At 42.8% G+C, this 17,738-nt stretch overlaps 1 protein-coding gene across 3 annotated transcripts; it reads right to left on the bottom strand.

The window, feature by feature from the left end:
- Positions 1–104: 104 nt before the first annotated feature.
- c4h19orf44 (chromosome 4 C19orf44 homolog) lies at positions 105–9,448 on the bottom strand. 3 transcript variants are annotated; one of them, XR_004019907.1, is made up of 11 exons: positions 8,969–9,448; positions 8,028–8,198; positions 7,807–7,928; positions 7,202–7,700; positions 6,419–6,749; positions 5,645–5,721; positions 3,336–3,816; positions 2,597–2,686; positions 1,710–1,876; positions 449–520; positions 105–357 (listed from the first exon to the last, which is right to left on the bottom strand). XR_004019907.1 is itself a non-coding variant. In XM_030728377.1 (11 exons), the coding sequence occupies exons 1-10, from the start codon at positions 9,086–9,088 to the stop codon at positions 337–339; spliced, it is 2,079 nt and encodes a 692-aa protein (XP_030584237.1). In that variant the 5' UTR covers positions 9,089–9,448; the 3' UTR covers positions 153–192; positions 299–336. The 3 variants fall into 3 exon arrangements, 2 of the variants coding, with proteins under 2 accessions (XP_030584236.1, XP_030584237.1); XM_030728377.1 differs by lacking the exon at positions 449–520 and having other exon boundaries at positions 153–192; positions 299–357; XM_030728376.1 differs by lacking the exon at positions 449–520.
- Positions 9,449–17,738: the final 8,290 nt, after the last annotated feature.

Here is a 17,738-nt window from a genome sequence, read left to right as displayed (position 1 = left end):
AGAGCAGCAGCAGCTCTCCAAATCAAACCAAGGTAGAGATTTCACATTTAAACATTTCTGACTGATTCACTGAACATAAAGCAGGAAAGTCAGTTTCATTGGTTTGACAGGCTTTAATTTTATTGAAGAATCTCTCAATGTTTTCATGTGGTCCACATAACGGCCTCACTCATCCACAAGGTTTCAGTCTCTCTAAAGTACAAATATTTTATGACTATTACCTTAGTAAAAAAAAGTTTTCAAATATGTATACAAATAAATCTTTAAAAAGAATGAAATGCTCTTTGCCGTCACATACGGTGGTCGTCTCTGACCTCCGGCACCTCCGAAGCTGCTTCATGTGTGTTTGCGGATAAACTGAAAAGAGAAAGTTTCACTGAGTCAGTTTGAAATTCAGAAACCAAATTAAAGCATTACTGTGGTCATTTATTTATGTCATGATACCCACAGACCGCAGCTGCATCACAGCTGGTGCAGGCACTCAGGAATAAAAACTTTAGCCTCATGCAGAGATAAATGCCTGCACACACACAAACACACACACCTTTATTGTTTATCCCTGTTAAACTGCTCGTTAACATGAACATCCGATCAGCCAATCACACTGCAGCATCTCAGTGCATTCAGGCATGGTCGAGGTGACCTGCAGAAGTTCAGACTGAGCATCAGGATGGGGAAGAGAGGTGGTTGTTGGTGCCAGATGGGCTGAGTATTGGTGTGAAACTGCTGATCTAGGATTTTCCTGCGCAACTATCTTTACGGTTTACAGGGAATGAGGCGAAAATGCCTCATTGATGCCAGAGGTCAGAGGTCAATGGCCAGACTGCTTTGAGCCGATAGGAAAGCAGTAGTAACACCAGGAAACTGAGGCTACAATTCACATGGGCTCACCAAAACTGGACAACAGAAGACTGCCAAAATGATCCCTGGTCTGATGAGTCTGCCACAACCTTCAGATAGTGGTGGGGTCAGAATCTGGCGTAAACATCATGAAAGCACAGATCATCGGTTCAGGCTGGTGTGATGGTGTGGGGGATATTTTCGTGGCACACTTTGGGCCCCTCAGCACAAACTGAGCATCCGTTTAATGTCACAGCCTACCTGAGTATTGTTGCTGACCGTGTCCACTGCCTTTATGTGCACAGTGTAACATCGACTGATGGCCGCTTCCAGCAGGATAACATGCTTCGTCACAAAGCTCATCTCAAAACGCATGCTCGAACGTGATGAGTTCACTGCACTCAAATGGCCTCCACAGCCACCAGAGCTCAATCTGACAGAGCACCTCTGGGATGTGGAGGAACGGGGGAGCTGCGTAACAGATGTGCAGCAACCGCGCGATGCCATCATGTCAATATGGGCCAAAATCTCAGAAGAATGTTTCCAGCACGCAGCTGAATCTGTGCCATGATGAATTCAAGCAGATCTGAAGGGAAAGTGTGCTCCAAACTGGTACTAGAAAGGTACCAATGAACTAATGTGTATATATTACTGCTACAATGGTGGATGTTCATGTTAACTTTCCCAAAGACAGATAATGAGGACCTGCACAAAGACCAGTACAAAATAAATGGAACTGTGAATCATGCAAAACTAATTTAGTGGAGACCAAAAACAAAAACTACAGAGCTGGAAATGAACATAATGGGTCCACTTTAAATGTCTGTTATTTCCATTACTGACACATGAAGCTACAGAGTGTGCTCTACCTTCTTGGTGTCCTCCAGGGTGGTATATCTGTAGTTAGGTGGTTCCAGGCTCCGCACCAGGCTGGAGTGCAGGCGGCGACTGCTTTCAATGAACCGCCTCGTCATGGCGAGCTGCTGCTTTAGCAGTTCGTTCAGAGCGAATACAGCTGGATTGAAGGTGCTGAGTGCTGGCAGGGAAACACGGGACACACGCTGTCATGTCAGTACAAAACAGTCTGCTCACAGTGAACTACACAGCAGCATTATATGAGCATCTCTAATTCTGGTAAAAGCAGGGTTAACATTTATGTACATTTAAATGCCAGTGAAAACAGTGTCTTCCAGTATGTCACCTATAGGTGGCGCTGCAGCAGCATGAAAACTTTCAAAATTGTCCCACAACAGCCATCAGGATGACTTGAAATTTGGCATCCTTGTACAAACCCTAATAATCCCTGAGAATTACCATCTGGATCCAGGTTTAAAAGATTTTCTGTGTAAATCCAAAAAAAAATCGTCTCGCCAAAGAGGAGAACCTGTTAGTCTGTCTGTCAGCAAGGTCCGGTGGAAAATGCCAACTTTAAGTTCACAAAGGTTTATGGAGAAATATGCCAGCTTTATTCTTGGATTCTAAAACGCTCCCTGAGCCCCTCAGTGCATCCTCTGCCTGAACCAGCTGAGCTTCCTGCTGCCTGTAAGCCAGCGTTCTTCTGATTTTCTGCCTGTGGCAAACAAAAGGCCTCGTGTGAGCTGGAGGGGACCATGTTACTGATACCTCAGTGATATTACACAGTCTGAAGCCTGATCTTCTGGCTCAGAGATTATGAGCGTCCGTCACTGGAACAGGACATACGCGGCGGCAAATAAGGAAAAGCAAACTAGGTCCCGTTTTAGAAGTTGGTCCTTACCTTCCACCATTTCTGCACTGATGGTATGAGTGACCACTGGAGAGAGATTCATGTAGGTCATGCCCACTGCAGGGTCCACAGTGGAAACACCTGGGAAAAAAAAAATTACAGCTCAGTGTGAGAGTACAGAGGTTCTAGTTGCAGACCCAGAAAATGAGCTCTAGATCAAGAACATTTAGCTCCCCTTCCTCTTCGGTTCACATCGGTGTACATAATCATGGACTCATCTACAATCCCTGATCATGGACACCCACATTAAACGGCTCTCAATCCTACAGTAAAGAGCAGTTTGAGATGTTCACTCATGCATTCATCTTATCCTATATTGACGTCTGCAATTCACTATTTCCCTCACTCATGAAATCGGCCCTGCAGCACTTGCAGGTGACGCAAATGTCAAACAGCTGCTGTTGCATCGACGGTCCAGTTTAAAATTCTCACTTTTACCTTCAGAGCATTGCACAGCCAGGTTTACTCTTCATCTCACTCACTCAGCTCCAACGATCCAAAATTATCACTAGTTCTCTGAACCTGACTAAGTACTGAGGGTGACCTCGACCTGTGAAATGCTCTGTCTGCGTCTCTGTGGACACATTTGTTTACTCAGGCAGTGATGTTTTTTTTTGAATAAAGAAATATTGCTTGCACAGATAAAGAGCAATGGGCCCTACAGTTCAGAAACAATAGCTCCTCTCCTGTAATAATTTGATGAAGAAAGCCCCGTGTGTGGCTGAATAACCTGTTGGCCATGTGGAAGCCAGTGGATCCGGGTGGGTCTGCACTGCTGCCTCTTTTAAAACCTTTCTGGCTGAAGGACGCCTCCTCGACTGCTGAGATGAAGTCCGACTCTCGTGTGATAACGAGGACTTGGAGTCCTCACTTGTGCTTTGGCTGTACGGCTTCAGAGTGCGGCTGCGATCTGAGGTCTGTGAGGCGGAGGCCTGACTAGTGCCTGAGAAAGCGCTCGAATAATCGTCTTCTGTCCTCTCGTGAGGCACGTCAGAATCCAAAACCTCGCCTCTGACCTCTGACACCACCTGCTCTTCACCTCCAGTTTTTTGCAGGTGCTCTGAAACCTGATTGGCACTATAATCGTCGGGCTCGGTTCTGCTGTCACTCTCGAAGTCACTTTGGTAATCGAGCAGCTCCTCCTGCAGCTGCTGGTTCCCGTCTGAGGATGCTGGAGCAGGAGAACCCTGTTTGGCTTCTCTCTGTATGGGCTGCAGGCAGAACGCAAGAAGATCCCTGAATGAGTGCACTGATAAAACTGCAGTAAATTGTGGCTTTCTTCAGCTGGAGAGTATTTCAAAGTTAAAGTTCATCCTCTCACTAAAGAATAGGAACCACCACATTAATTGAGACCTATAATTCACTGATCTCAGCTGACCTGTTTGGATTCACCCCCCTCAAATTATCTGACTAGCTGATTGAAATGTCTAATATTAATTAGCAGATATGCATGTGCAGATATGTGTTGCCATTCATTTTGTTTTGAAACCGACTGATGAGCGAGGGGCAGATCTGACTGTGAACCCAGGTCAGTCATTGGTCAGTGACATTATTTAGATCAGCCACTCTCAGACTTCAGATCACTGTGACCCCGTTTGAAATGTGAAAATGTTCCCAAATCTTTAGTCACAGGTCTGATACCCACACGAGTGGAAGACTCAGTGTTTCCTTTGTGGTTTCATGAATTATCTCTGGATCACTTGTATAATTTGATTCTCCACTGAGAACTTTGCTTTCCAAATTAAGTTCTTTCCAGTTAATGCAAAGATATAAGTTAGGGATCAAAAATAGGTCAGAAAGGAATAAAATCATTTTGTATAGTTGTTTCTTTTTAAAGTGTAAATGTTTAATTATTACTGTAAATGTACAAAGTTGTAGTCATATGTTCTGCAGGATCCCAAAGGAGAATTTTAATGGAAAAATCGATTTGATTATGGAATCAGTCCCAAAGGATTTTATCCTATAAACTCTGACATACAGTACCAGCACCAAATGAATGGATTTATATTCCCTATGATCCTAAATATCCATAAATATATGTAAATATCCAGATTAATGTACTTATGTCTCTGACAGTCTGTCACATTCTTACTGAGGAGGAAATCTGAGGCTTTCACTTCGGGCTGTACATTTCTCTTATTAATGGAAATTTCAGTGCATTCTGTTGAAGGAGAAAACGCTTGAGGACAGACTCTCCAGCATTAACATTTGCAGTGCCGTTACATTAATTTCACCGTCACAGGCTCTCTTCTGTTACACCTACTGACTAAATGACTCAAGCTGAGGACACATCTTTGCACACATGCAGTACGATCTGTATCTGATTAGGATTTCTAGTGTGGATTACAGTATAAAGTTTGCACAGAACATCAGGAACCTGTGATTAATACCTGAGTCACAGCTCTCTGCACTTTCTGTCTCTGTATTTTTGCAGTGAGGAACATCAAGCAGTCAGTGGAAGATTTACAGTCCCATCAGGAGCATTTACTAAACATTTCTTCCTTTCTTTGGCCCCGCTCCAGCTGGTGCCCCCCCCCCCCAGGTCACTGACTGTGACTAATCTTATGTATCCAGTGTTGATAATGCAGTCCTTATCATTCAGCTCATTGTTTTTATTTCATATTATTTAACTGCTCTTTGTCTCTGGCAGCAGCTGAAGTTTTTTCCCCCACTCTGGCTCTGTTTGATCTCACTAATATGGTCATCTCAGGCACACGGCTCAGCCCGACCCGCCTGCTGCTCAAAGCATCTGTTTATGAGGGGCAGCCAGTCAGAGGAAAGCTGGCTGGGTGGGTGGAGTTACAGGAAGAGCAGCTAAAACGGCTCGTTTCAGACTGCGGGCCGAGTCCGAGATAAGTGAGAGATATTTGGAACTGCGGCTCCTGCAAAGCTACTGCAGTGGAGTCCCAGAATAAAAATACTGGGAATGATAATTATCGATCCTCTTTAATTCATGTTAGTTTGAATAGAATGAATTAAAGTTATTATCTTCTAACTTTACCTTATACCTGTTTATGACACATTTCCGTTATTGCTCACCTCTTCTGGTGTTTCTGCAGTAAATCCCAGGCGAGCAGGCGCCAGATCATCCAGCGTCATCACGTTAATCTTGAAGTCTACAGAAACACAGAACCACCACCACAGAACTTTAACAGGTTAGTCAGCGCGCTGCTGCGAGTAAATCAATGCATAAGGACCCAAAAAGACCCTAAAAGCACCTGATAATTAAAAACTGAACACTGACAGAGGCTGTTCTGGAAATGAAGACAATCTCATAACACAGGCTTAAAACCAGGGTACAAACTGCTAAACGTAAAGCTGAACTCACTGACTGCCACAGCCATGCTGCTTCAACAGTAACACTCATAAAAGGTACATTATGAATATTCTCAATGCCAAATACACCAACTTATTAAAACTCAAACCTGAGATCTTACTGGGGCACAGTGCTGATGATAGAGGCTTTATTTCCCTTCTAAATGCACAAAGGTGTGTTTATTACATTTATGACACGATCTCCAATTATTACGGCCTTCCAAACAAATTAGATTCATCTTGTTTATTTCAGCTGTTTGGAGCGATGAATTACATACTTGTAGTCTCAGATCAGCAATGTGACCAGGAGTTCATTTGTCCATTAATGATTTTATCTCAGATATAAAGTCATTGATGAACAACGGCGTGAGCACCGTGTCACTTTCTCTTTTATGGGAGTAATCAATACATCACACTGAGAGGAGGTAAACACAGAGAACACTGCTGAGATCATCTGATGAACACCAGTGCTGACTGCATCTGAAGAGCATCTCTCACCTTCAGAAGAAACTGAACTCATCTCGCTGTGCGGACGCTCAGATCCAGAGTCCACAGGGAAAAGCTCCTCCAAAGAGAGCACTTCACCGTGGCCTGAGGCAGAGGACAGGGAACGCTGTGGACTTTCTGGAGGAGAAGGGGAGGCACGGGGAGGAGAGGGCGAAGGAGAGAGCGCAGAGGGGCTGAAGCGGACCCGAGCATGACCGGTGAACCGGAAAGGAGAGCTGCAGCGAGGAGCAGAAGCAGGGGAGCGAGGTGGTGCTGTGTTGGAGGGCGGCGAAGGAAGAACTTCAGCAGGTGGAGTGGGGTGAACTTGATGATCGGCGAATCCCTGTTTGAGTGGAAAGCACAGCTGCTTTGAGCTGATAAAACTGTGAGTCACCAAAGTGCAAACAGGTTCTCACTCCAACCTCTGAAGCTGCAGATTACAAGAAAAGATCCTGATGGCTGAACTGCATTCATGTCTGGCTTGATTAACAACCACTGTGTGAGTTCATCTGTCAGCATCACAACAATCAAGACTCTGTCATGAATAAAAATCTCTCTATTATGAGGAGATGATTTAGCTCTGCCACCGTAATCATTCAATTTAGGCAATTTCCTTTTTATTACAACTGAGTTCAAATTTCTGATTTTCTTCTCATTAAAACCGTCTCAGAGCATGTACAGAATCACTGAAATGCTTATAAGGATTATGCTGTCAGTTTATAAGGTTAGACTAGGCCATGGGGCTTTAAGTAATGGGAGAGAACCAAGTAAAAACAAGCCCAAGTCTAAGTGTACCTTATCTGGCTTTTTCATGGAGGAAGGTCTCCCAGGTCTTAAGAAGCTGTAGTCTGTTGAGTCCATCGAGTCTCCGAGCAGCTTCCTCATGTCTTCTTCAACACTCTCTAGACTGACACCACTCGTTAGTCTCACTGAATTTCTCTCCAAACCCTCTGTAGATGCTGCAGCTCTGGACCTGGCTCTCACACGAACATCGACACTTTTTGGAGCCACAGTAGGAGACGTACGAGTGTCTTCAACTGCTCCAGCTGCTTTCTTCCTAAGGAAACGGTTTCCCCTCAGGCTCTGGTCACTGCTGGGCTGCACAGACGCCTCTGAGGTTTGGGTGACTCTTGCTGGCAGTGGTGATGAGATTCCCAAATCCAAAGTCAGACCGAGAGCAGGTTCGGTCTCCTGTCTGGCCTGTTCCTGCGCCTGCTCGTGGATGCGGCTCTCGATTTCAGCCAGTTTAGTCAAGGCTGGAGTCTGAGAGGCACGCCGCGAAGATGACACATATCTGACCAGAGAGTTAAAAAAAGGTGACTTCACACTGGAACACTTTTTATTCTTTCTACTGTGCTCATTAATAAACTAACTTCTTTTATACATGCACTGACTCTGACCTTGATTCGGATTCAGGGTGCATTTGGTTCCTGCTGACAGGAGACTGGCTGCTCTTTGTTGGTGCTGGAGCCTTCTTCAAGAACCTGCTTCCTCCTCCCAGAGAGCTCTGCGGCCTGAGATCCTAACCAAAAAAGGGTTCATGTCAAACTGGACTTACTGGATTCAACAATACTAATATATACTCTTCCATTATTGAGATACAGCAACAATTACTGATTACCTTCTTTGAATCCAACTCTCTTCCATAGTTCTTTTCAGCATCAGGAACTTTAACAGCATCACTTCCAGACTCAGAGACTGAGCTGAGTGAGGACAAGTCACTCAGAGCTGAGAATAAATTCTGTGTTTTTTGGGGAGCAGATCTGCTTTTGAAAGATTCACCTACAGAAACCTAGAAAAAAAAGCAGAGTATATTTATGTAACTAGTCCTTTAAGATTCTGTTATTTTAGTACCTTACTCAAGTACTTACATGTCATACTACTTTATCATTCTACTGTTGTTTATTGATCTACTAGGTTCTAGAAGGAAATGTTGTACCTTTAAAATACTATATAATGTTTATATGTTTATATCTGTAATAACTTGACAGCTAAATTACAGATAGAATAAAGATGGACAGTTTAAAAAAGATTAAACTACCCAGATGCTATAATTATTTAAAGATTACAAGGACCAGATCTGCACTGTACATGCTCCTCAGGTCTGTGACACAGATTCAACTTTACTGTCATTGCTCAGTACAAGACAAATTTGTAAGAGTGCAGATATGAAAGCTGATATACATGTTCACATTCACACACCCACACTAACCCTCAGAGACTGCTACTGTGAGAACTGGAGTGTAAAGTCACCTTCTGCTGATATTGCTGCTGTTTATATTCTAGATTTAACATTTTTATTAACACTATACATTTAATTTAGATTTATTTAAATCTATACAAAATTTTATTGGCTCTGAGTAAAGATACAATAAAGATATTCTGATTCCCAGACATATTACAGAAGTGAGGCACTTTTTAAACCAGTAACGCACGAATTTAAACGATTTCACCAGTTTTAACACTGTTGCTGAAAAAGTCCAAATTTCTTTCACCACTGGTGAGGTACCCTTCCTGTGTGTGGACACACAGCTCTGAAATGTTGAGACTCTCCCTGCATACCTGTGTTTTGGCTGCGGACTCCTGCCCGGAGCCCTGAGCGTCTCTTCTGCTGCTCCTCTCGGCGGACAGCAGCGCCTGTGCTCGGTCCAGAGCGGAGCTTCGGCTGCATCGTTTCCACATTTTTAAACAGGTACTTTCTTTCTGGGTATAATTCGTTATGTAATGTCACATGTTTACGTTGTCACAGCACCTGACCCATTCAGGGCACCATTTATCCCGCATTACAGACACTAACGTTGACTAGCAAGTGGCTAAAGCTAAGAAGAAGCTAAAACTACAAACTGCACACAAAGATGCGCCATAGTTTCATCTCGCTGCCTTTCCTGACAGTTTACGTTATAGTCTGTCATTATTTAGGCGACATTCAACAGTTCATATGTAACTGCATTACTTAACTGTCCTACCTCCTGTGTGATTAGAAGCGCTTCTTGTTTCCAAGGAAGCGCTTCCTTAACCGGATGTTTCTTCTTCTTCTTGGCAGTGAGAAAATCCTGATCGGAGCGCCACCTACAGTTCAGCTCAGTAGCTACGTGTATGCTTTCTTCTGGTTCCTGTTTTTATCATTAGCATAACACAGGACTTAGCTCATATTATAACATATTTACACCCCTGTCCGGTTTTTCTTTTAAAGGCGCACATTCTGAAAACATTTACCTGGGCGATAGTCAAGATTATAGAAAACCACAAGACCAAGAAAATAAAATCTCTTACCCCGTTCACATTATTTTCTTGTCCAATTATTCTTCACATTTAAAGAATTACCTATTTACAGATTAGACAATGAACAGATGTCTGAATAAAATTAAGCACAGATTCAAATTATCAAATTATATCTCCACATTCAGAGCCCGCTGTCATTACATATACATCACAATTTACAGATCACAATGGAAAATAACTTACCTTTACATGTAAAGCCTAATTAAAAGATTAATTAAAATCTTACAATCGGAGTAATTAATCACAATTCTTACACTTTACAAAGGCCAAACTCAATGCTTTGGCAGAGAATGCTTCAATAAAGAACAAAGGGAAGAGGAAACAGGTGTGGAAACGATACGCAGGTGGAAGTAACTGCCAAAAGGTAAAAGCAATTAGGGATGACAGACAGGAAGCAGAACCAAAAGGAACCCTTCAAAGTAAAACAGGAACACTAATCCAATAGATCAGGGATCCTCAAATCCAGGCCTCGGGGTCCGGTGTCCTGCAGGTTTTAGATGTGTCCCTGATCCAACACACCTGAATCAAATGGCTGAATGACCTCCTCAGGATGCAGTCAAGTTCTCCAGAGTCCTGCTAATGACTTCTATATTTGACTCAGGTGTGCTGAAGCAGAGACTCACCTAAAACCTGCAGGACACCGGACCTCGAGGCCTGGATTTGAGGATCCCTGCAATAGATGGACACAGACCTGAATAAAAAGACTTAAGAAGAAGTACTGCTACTATTATGAATAATAATAACCATGAACCAGAGCTAAGAATAATAAATGCTAAGTTAAACTATTTTAGTTAATATTCTTTATCCTTGTATTCTATATATCATAAATATTATGACATCATGTTGTTATTGTAATGAATGAAAATGCAAAGTCAAAGTACTGAATAATCATAAATAGGCTGTGGAGTTGTTAACCCAGGCCCCAGATGATCTGGTATAAAAATCTCATTCTTTATTATTCTTTATGTTTGATTTGGAAAGATCTTGAACTTGATGCCCTTCCTGACCCAACCCTCCCCATTTATCTGTGGGACCAGCAGCAGGAGGATACTGGCCTGTGTGGTGAAATGTGCAGATAAACAAAAATAAATACTTAAATAAATAAAAATGAGCTAGATTAGATTTATTGTCATTGCATATGTCATGTACAGTGCAACTAAATGCAGCTGGCTGCAGAAGTTCAGCACAGCTGACACTGAGACACTCAGGTTTCTCAGTCTCTTGATTTCTGCTTCTCACATGCAGGAGACAAACAATGTCTCTCTTTTTCACGTTTTTCTGCCTCATCTGTTGCTGCAGAGCAAAAGTCAAACGCTCCCCTGGCGTGATGGAACTATTAAAAGCTGTTTGGATCCCACAGAGCTCGGTCACTGGGAAAGCGAGTGTCTGAGAGCTCTGCGTTTGCAGCGGTGTGTAATGCTGCGACCTTCAGTTCTCAGTGATCAGGAAATGCTGTTTGCAGTTCCCTCACAGAGCTGGAGTCAACAATAGTCCTGGCCTTGGAACTGCTCTGTATTATTGAGTATATGTTGTTCTTTTATGTCCTTGTGCCAGGCGGCCTCTGCATGTACCCAGCATTATTCAGTGTCAGCCTACATGCACAGTAACCACCTGTTATTGTAGCAGAGTGCTGATTGTTCACCGGCAAACAGAATCTCCTTAATTACATTTTGTTTCCTGTGAGGATACTGAAATCATTTTTTATTTTATTTTAAAGTTTTAACATCCTGGGGGTGTTCTATAATAATAATATAATAAAAAGGTTTTAGCTGGACTAGTGTCTCTGTGAGGCTGGGTGTAATCTCAGCGGTGCATCTAGCCTGATAATGCACAGATAAGGTTAATGGGAATGTCATTACTTTGTCATAAACAAAATTAGTGGACAAATTGAATTTCTGACTGGTGATGGTGCTAGAAAACAAATCAGATAGAGAGATATTGTTATAATACTAAAACTAATACACAGCTTATATTAAAACAATTTGAATTTGGTCAGGACTGCTGCACAAGAGACTATGTTTCATATCCGCTCTGCAGTGGTTTATATTTGGCATATTTGGGTCTGTTCAGGGGCTTTGAGTGAGCACAGCTCTCTGTGGATAACAGAGTCTTTCTTCATATGCACACAGAAGCAGAGAACAAAGCAGGTATGAGTGATGACAGATTTCACCTCAGTGAAGTCAGAAACTGCATGGATCTGGGGTGAAACTGGGTTGCAAAGTGGGTTGTAGCTGCAGAGCAACTGTATTGTGGTCTAAAGCGACATAAATAGCGCACCCTGTGAGAGCCTGTGTTTGCCAGCTGCACATTTAGAAGGCTGTTAGCTAACGTGGGCTGCACTGAGATGAGCTGCTGGGATTGCAGCTGAGCTTGACGGAGTTGCCAGAATTAGTGCTGAGCTTGATATAATCAGTTTGTTTCTGGTGTTTGGTAGTAATTTACACACAGTGTTTGTTTGTGTGCATTTTCTTAATTCAATTCAATTCAATTCAATTTTATTTATATAGCACCAAATCGATTGTGTTTAACTGCTGGATGGGCCAGTTTATTAATACCAGTTTATTGCAGCTTCTTAAAAACCTTTTTTTTCCTGCACAGTAATAATGAGATAAAAGTGGTTAAAATATCCGATGAGTATTCAGCCTGGAGATCAAACTCCACGAGTGTTCGAACCACAGATTCAGTAGCTGTGCTCCTGCTCTCATCAGGGAGCACGTGGAGATGATTCTGAGTCTGGCAGCAGGTCCCACACCCATCCTTTAACTTCTGTGTGTGACACTCTTGCTCCTACTCAGCATGTCATTGAGCCGAGCCATGTTTCAGAGGGACAGAACCACAGAAATGACAAACAACAAGAACCAGATGATCGGTCTTACCTCTGCTCTGCAGCTGAGCTGCTCTCACTGCTTAGACTGGTTGAATCTGCCCATCCTGTAAGCAGACTGGGAAAACACAAACCTGATGCAGCAAACAGATAGAAGACTTCTATTTCCATCCCATAATTCACGTGTCCTTCTCTGTGCTAGCAGTGTTAAGTTAACATGATGTCTATGTCCACAAGGCCACGTCTTTTATTTCCTAATGTAAGCCCCCCCAGATCTGACCTGTCAGAGTTGGGAGGTGTGACGATGGAAAGCCTCCAGCGTTAGAAAGCACTGATAAACAGCTGCACTGACTGCAGGACACAAAGACAAAGCATTTTTTCGACCCAGATCTCTCCCCACGTGGACTCTCTCTGTTCCGTTAAACATGTGAGCACATTTAATGATGTGACTAATGCCTCTCCTTAAATTCATTAGACCCATTTATTGGAGAAGTGCTGTACCTGAGTGCAGTGCCATTACACACACATCCATCCACCGTGCTGACCTGCCATAAGTAATTTACAGAGTAACTCCATTCAGTCCTGCAGACACAGTCCTTAATGAATCAGCATGTTTCTGATACAGTCCAGTCTCATCGCTTCCTTTAAAACTTTTCTTTGCTAAAACACAGTTTCATATTTCAGTTCATTTTCATCATCACTGTATTAGTTAACCGTCTGCTTCTGGCTGCAGATTTGAAGTGCCGTGAGTTCAGTCGTATCTCTGTACACCGCGGACACTGATATCATTTCCTGGAGAGGCCTCTTGTAATTTTGTTGTCATGCACCACTTTGATTGGCTCGTCTGTTTCAGAGCTGATGGATTGAACGCTGTAATTCTGCACTGCTGAACCTTCATGAACCTTCCTGGTGAAACATGCACAGAGAACTGCAGAAATAAGTGGAGAGATCAAGTTTATACAACTTTAATAAATTCAAGTTACGACTGAACATCAGAGGTTTTCTCCTGGTAGTTTTTGTGTGCTTCCTGCAGGGGTAAACCTCAGGAAAAGGACTACAGTATGACTCACTTCGAATCTGCCACCTACTTCCTCTCCCTACACATTTTGTGCTAATTATGTATTCGAGTGAAGGGTCTGACTAAGTGCTGCTCTGAACCAACAGCCATGAGACTGGTCTCAGTAAGGTAGCTTCAGATCACACAAACACACTTCATACCCCCCCCGTGAAGTGGACAGCCGCCTTCGAGCGCATCACTGCAGTAACGAGCTGCTGCACCCACAGTACAATATTTTCTGAATGTTTATAAAAGCTTGAAAATGACACATTTTACTTATTGTGATGTTAACAGAAATTTACTGCTGTTCTTCAGCTGCACCACCTGCCGGGAATGAAATATGAGATTAAAAATAGCACTCTTCATCCCACTAATGAACCTGCACTGCACACTTCTGACAGTGTTGAACCTCCATCACTGCTAAACATCACGTACTGCCAGGCAGCCTCCAAACGATCAAAGCACAACTGAGCTGCTGTGCTTTACCTCACAGTAAAATATATACAAATGTGAACTGATGTGAACATATGTAAACTGAAAATCACCTTTAAGGCATGACACCCGTTCCACCTGCTCATTGCAGAGTTTCTCTTTGCTGTGCTTGCAGAGGGACAAAACTGAGCTGAAGTAAACGAAGGGTGACAGATTCAAGTGTTAAACGCACAAAGGTGAATTATGAGCTTTGTAAGACATATTTTCATTTTAAGCTTCAGTCCTTGTTTCAGATTCAAAGAGCTTCCTGCTGCGACCTTCTTGTGTCAGTGCTGTTTTGTTCAAACAAACCTTTATTTGAGATTAAAACTGTATCACCTCTGACTTCTGTAATTGTGTGAGACATAAAATGAACAGGCTAATTTTCAACATGGCTGAACAAACACACGGTCTCATGGCTAGCCCTTCTTTGCAAGACCACCAAATTCATGGTGCCATCACTATGATTAGATATGAACAGGGGTGAAAGTAAGCTGGTACGGTCCGGTACTGCGTACCACTAAAAGGTTCCTCGCCGGTACGCAGTACCTGGAAGAGGGGGAGCAGCTGTCTGCTGTAAAGCCGTCATTCAGAACCAGTCACAGCAGCACTTTGAGTCAGAATAGATCCGCTAGCAATAAGCAGTCTAAAACACGACTTAATCAGTTAATAAAATGCTTTTTTTTTTCTCATTTCAAATTGTTTCTGAACTGTTCGTGCTATGCTGGAGCCTCAATTCTCCAGCTTCCCTCCCCTTGGAGCTCGAGGCTTTCATCAACGGGCGGCCTTTAAAACGTTCACCGCTACGTTTAAGGTCTGTCTGCTCATTACAAAATATCCCAATTAAAAGCAAAGAGAGAATAACTAATTGTGTTTCATGTTATTCTGCTCAGTTTCAACAACACAGCACAGCTCAAAAACACTGCTTGTGACCTGAGATTTCATTTATGCTACACGAGAGCGCATTCACCTCCAAACACAGTGGATGCCAAGAGGATTGAGGTTTGAGAAAGTTTGGTGGTTATTTCTTTCCAGAAGTTTTGTGTTGGTGGCGAGGGCCAGAAAGTGTGGAGGTGGTCATCAGTTGTGTTACGTGTACAGTGTGTGCAAACAACTCAGTTCCTTAACCATTGAAAAAATATATTCCAAGTTGTCAAGTCTATCTATCTACGTGTGTGTGTGCACGCATGCACACACACACATGCGTGCACGCATGCACGTACACACGCACACGGTTAGTACCGGCAGAATTTAAAACTACTTGCACCCCTGGATATGAAGATAAATGGGTCTGGACCTGCTCATGAAAGGTTCTTTGAATGCAGAAATCCTCAATGTGATGAAAGGAGCTCTCATGAGGATCATCCTTCATGAGGAGCCACATTTCCCTTTTTTCCCTTTGGCTGCAAATCAGATAAGTTCATTTGTGTTACCAGCCTCAGAAATCACCAATTAAAGGCCCCTCAGATAAGAGTCAATAAGCAGATAACGAGCATCTCAACATTAATTGCCTGGAAAGGACTGTGTGAATCAGGCCTTCGTGGTTGAACTGCTGCGAAGAAATCACCACAGAGAAAGGCCAAAAAAATGAAGATGTTAATGAAGACGTGAACATGAGACCAAACTGTCTGATGAGTCCAAATTTGAGATTGTTGGTTCTTCCTGCTGTCTTTGTGATTTGTGTATTTGTGCTGCTCTCATTCTGCATGTTAAAAAATGTATGAACGATTTGGTGACATCATCATTGGGAACTTGTTCTTGTTTCATTGTTGTGTTGTTATGATGCTTGTTTGAAACACGTCTCTCCTGCAAATGAGAGACTGAGTCACAGTGGGACTACCACAGTGGGACTACCACAGTGGGACTACCACAGTGGGACTACCACAGTGGGACTACCACTGCGACTCCGGTTACATAGAAAATAAATATCTGTATAACTCGAAGCCATCAAATTGGAAACTGCAAACTCTTCTTATGTGCGTTAAAATACGAGCCTGGGCTGCAGAGGCCTGAGTTTGCTGGAAGCACACTTAACAGTGCTGGTGTAAAACTGAAGAGTTCATTTCTTGTCTGACGTGTTGATTGATGTGAACGACTCGTAAAAACATCCCATAATAAGAAGTAAATCATCAGAGCAGGTCCAGCAGTGGCTTTGGTGCTCGAGCCTATAAAAAATTCATGGTGAGCATAAATTTAAAGGTGTAGTAAGATCAAAGCAGTAAACAGTACACACACACACACACACACAGCATCATAATCTTTAATAACTTTGGAAAATACATTTATCAGTAAGAGGCACTTGAGCTGCCAAATATTTTGCTGTACGTACAGTTAAACATAACATTTCTGTTCATGAGGTCACCAATGGGCCCGACAGAGATTACAGCTCTTATTTAAACAAACTGAGCATTAACAGGAGAATCCACAGCTCCAACACAAAATATGATTTCCTTCTTTTTTCTTTTTTTTTTTAAGCTTGCAAAGTAAAACACAAACCGTTCCAAGATGTGAGCGTCAGACTGACAGCTGGGTTTGAAATGCATCCAGATTCTTTAACCAGGTTTCACACTGAAAGCACAACAACACTGAGGAGGGACTCAGAAACAAATTCCTAATTCAAATCACTGTTCATTCAAGAGTCTCTGATTAAAAACAAAAACACACAAACAAAAAGAGAAATTAGCATTTTTTCCATTTGGTAGTTAAAGCAGAATGTAGCTGTACAGCTGCACACACTCACCGCTCTGCAGACACAAACTGCTGCCATTCGAGCCCGAGTGCCAGTTTCTACCACGTGCACGGTGCCTGTTTTATATGCCAATATGTCACGTCTGCACAGATGGCTATATTTTCTTGTACAACACAAACTGACAGACTACAGCCGTGCTAATGGCTCTGCGAGCCTGCATTTAAGGCACAGCAGTGTTGTGAGATAAGTGCTGAACGCGCTCACAGTGACGATGCTAAAACGAAACAATGATCACCATTTGTTAACTGTTGCTTTAGTCTGGCTTGTTCTGCATGTTAAGTAGCACGATGCATATTTGAATGCTGCTGTGATTTTTGCAGGTATTTCATCACAAACTGAAGTACTTTGACCCGATGATGATGGTGAATGAGCACGAATGTGTGCCATATTTAATCGATCCCACAGGTTTGTAGACACTCCCGTTGTCTGCGTGTGTTTTCCTTTAGTCTCACTGTGGTTCTCGAGTTCCTGGTTTCTGTTGTTCCTCCTTTGGATTTGAGTTTAATGCCTTATTTTTTTTTTTTTACTTTGGACTTATTACCACTTATCTGCATTAAACAAACTTGGTCTTAAACATTTACTGAAAATGTGATGATTTCAGAGTTGTGCTGCAATAAAACAGGGAGAAACAAAAGTGCCCTCAACAAGAAAAAATCCACTTTTAATTTGCAATAAAATGAAGACACCCGTCTTTGAACGAGCTCTGCGTGTCTCACAGCCTGACTGGGAGCAGCCGCCGCCGCAGTACTGTCCAAACGTGCACGCCCGGTGGCTCACTGCAGCAAACACAGATGACGCTCACTGCCACAAGTGCAACAAGTCTATAGAACAGATGGCAAAATGTGCACGTGCGCTGTATTTTGGCCATTTGCAATGAAGCCATGAGGAGCACTGACATAAAGGTAAGCTGCTGTGTGTGAATGACAGTAACGCTCGACTTCAGTTTTAA

The sequence above is a fragment of the Archocentrus centrarchus genome, chromosome 4 (genome assembly GCF_007364275.1).
Source record: "Archocentrus centrarchus isolate MPI-CPG fArcCen1 chromosome 4, fArcCen1, whole genome shotgun sequence".
NCBI lineage: Eukaryota > Metazoa > Chordata > Actinopteri > Cichliformes > Cichlidae > Archocentrus > Archocentrus centrarchus.
This window is presented reverse-complemented; position numbering and strand designations above follow the sequence as displayed.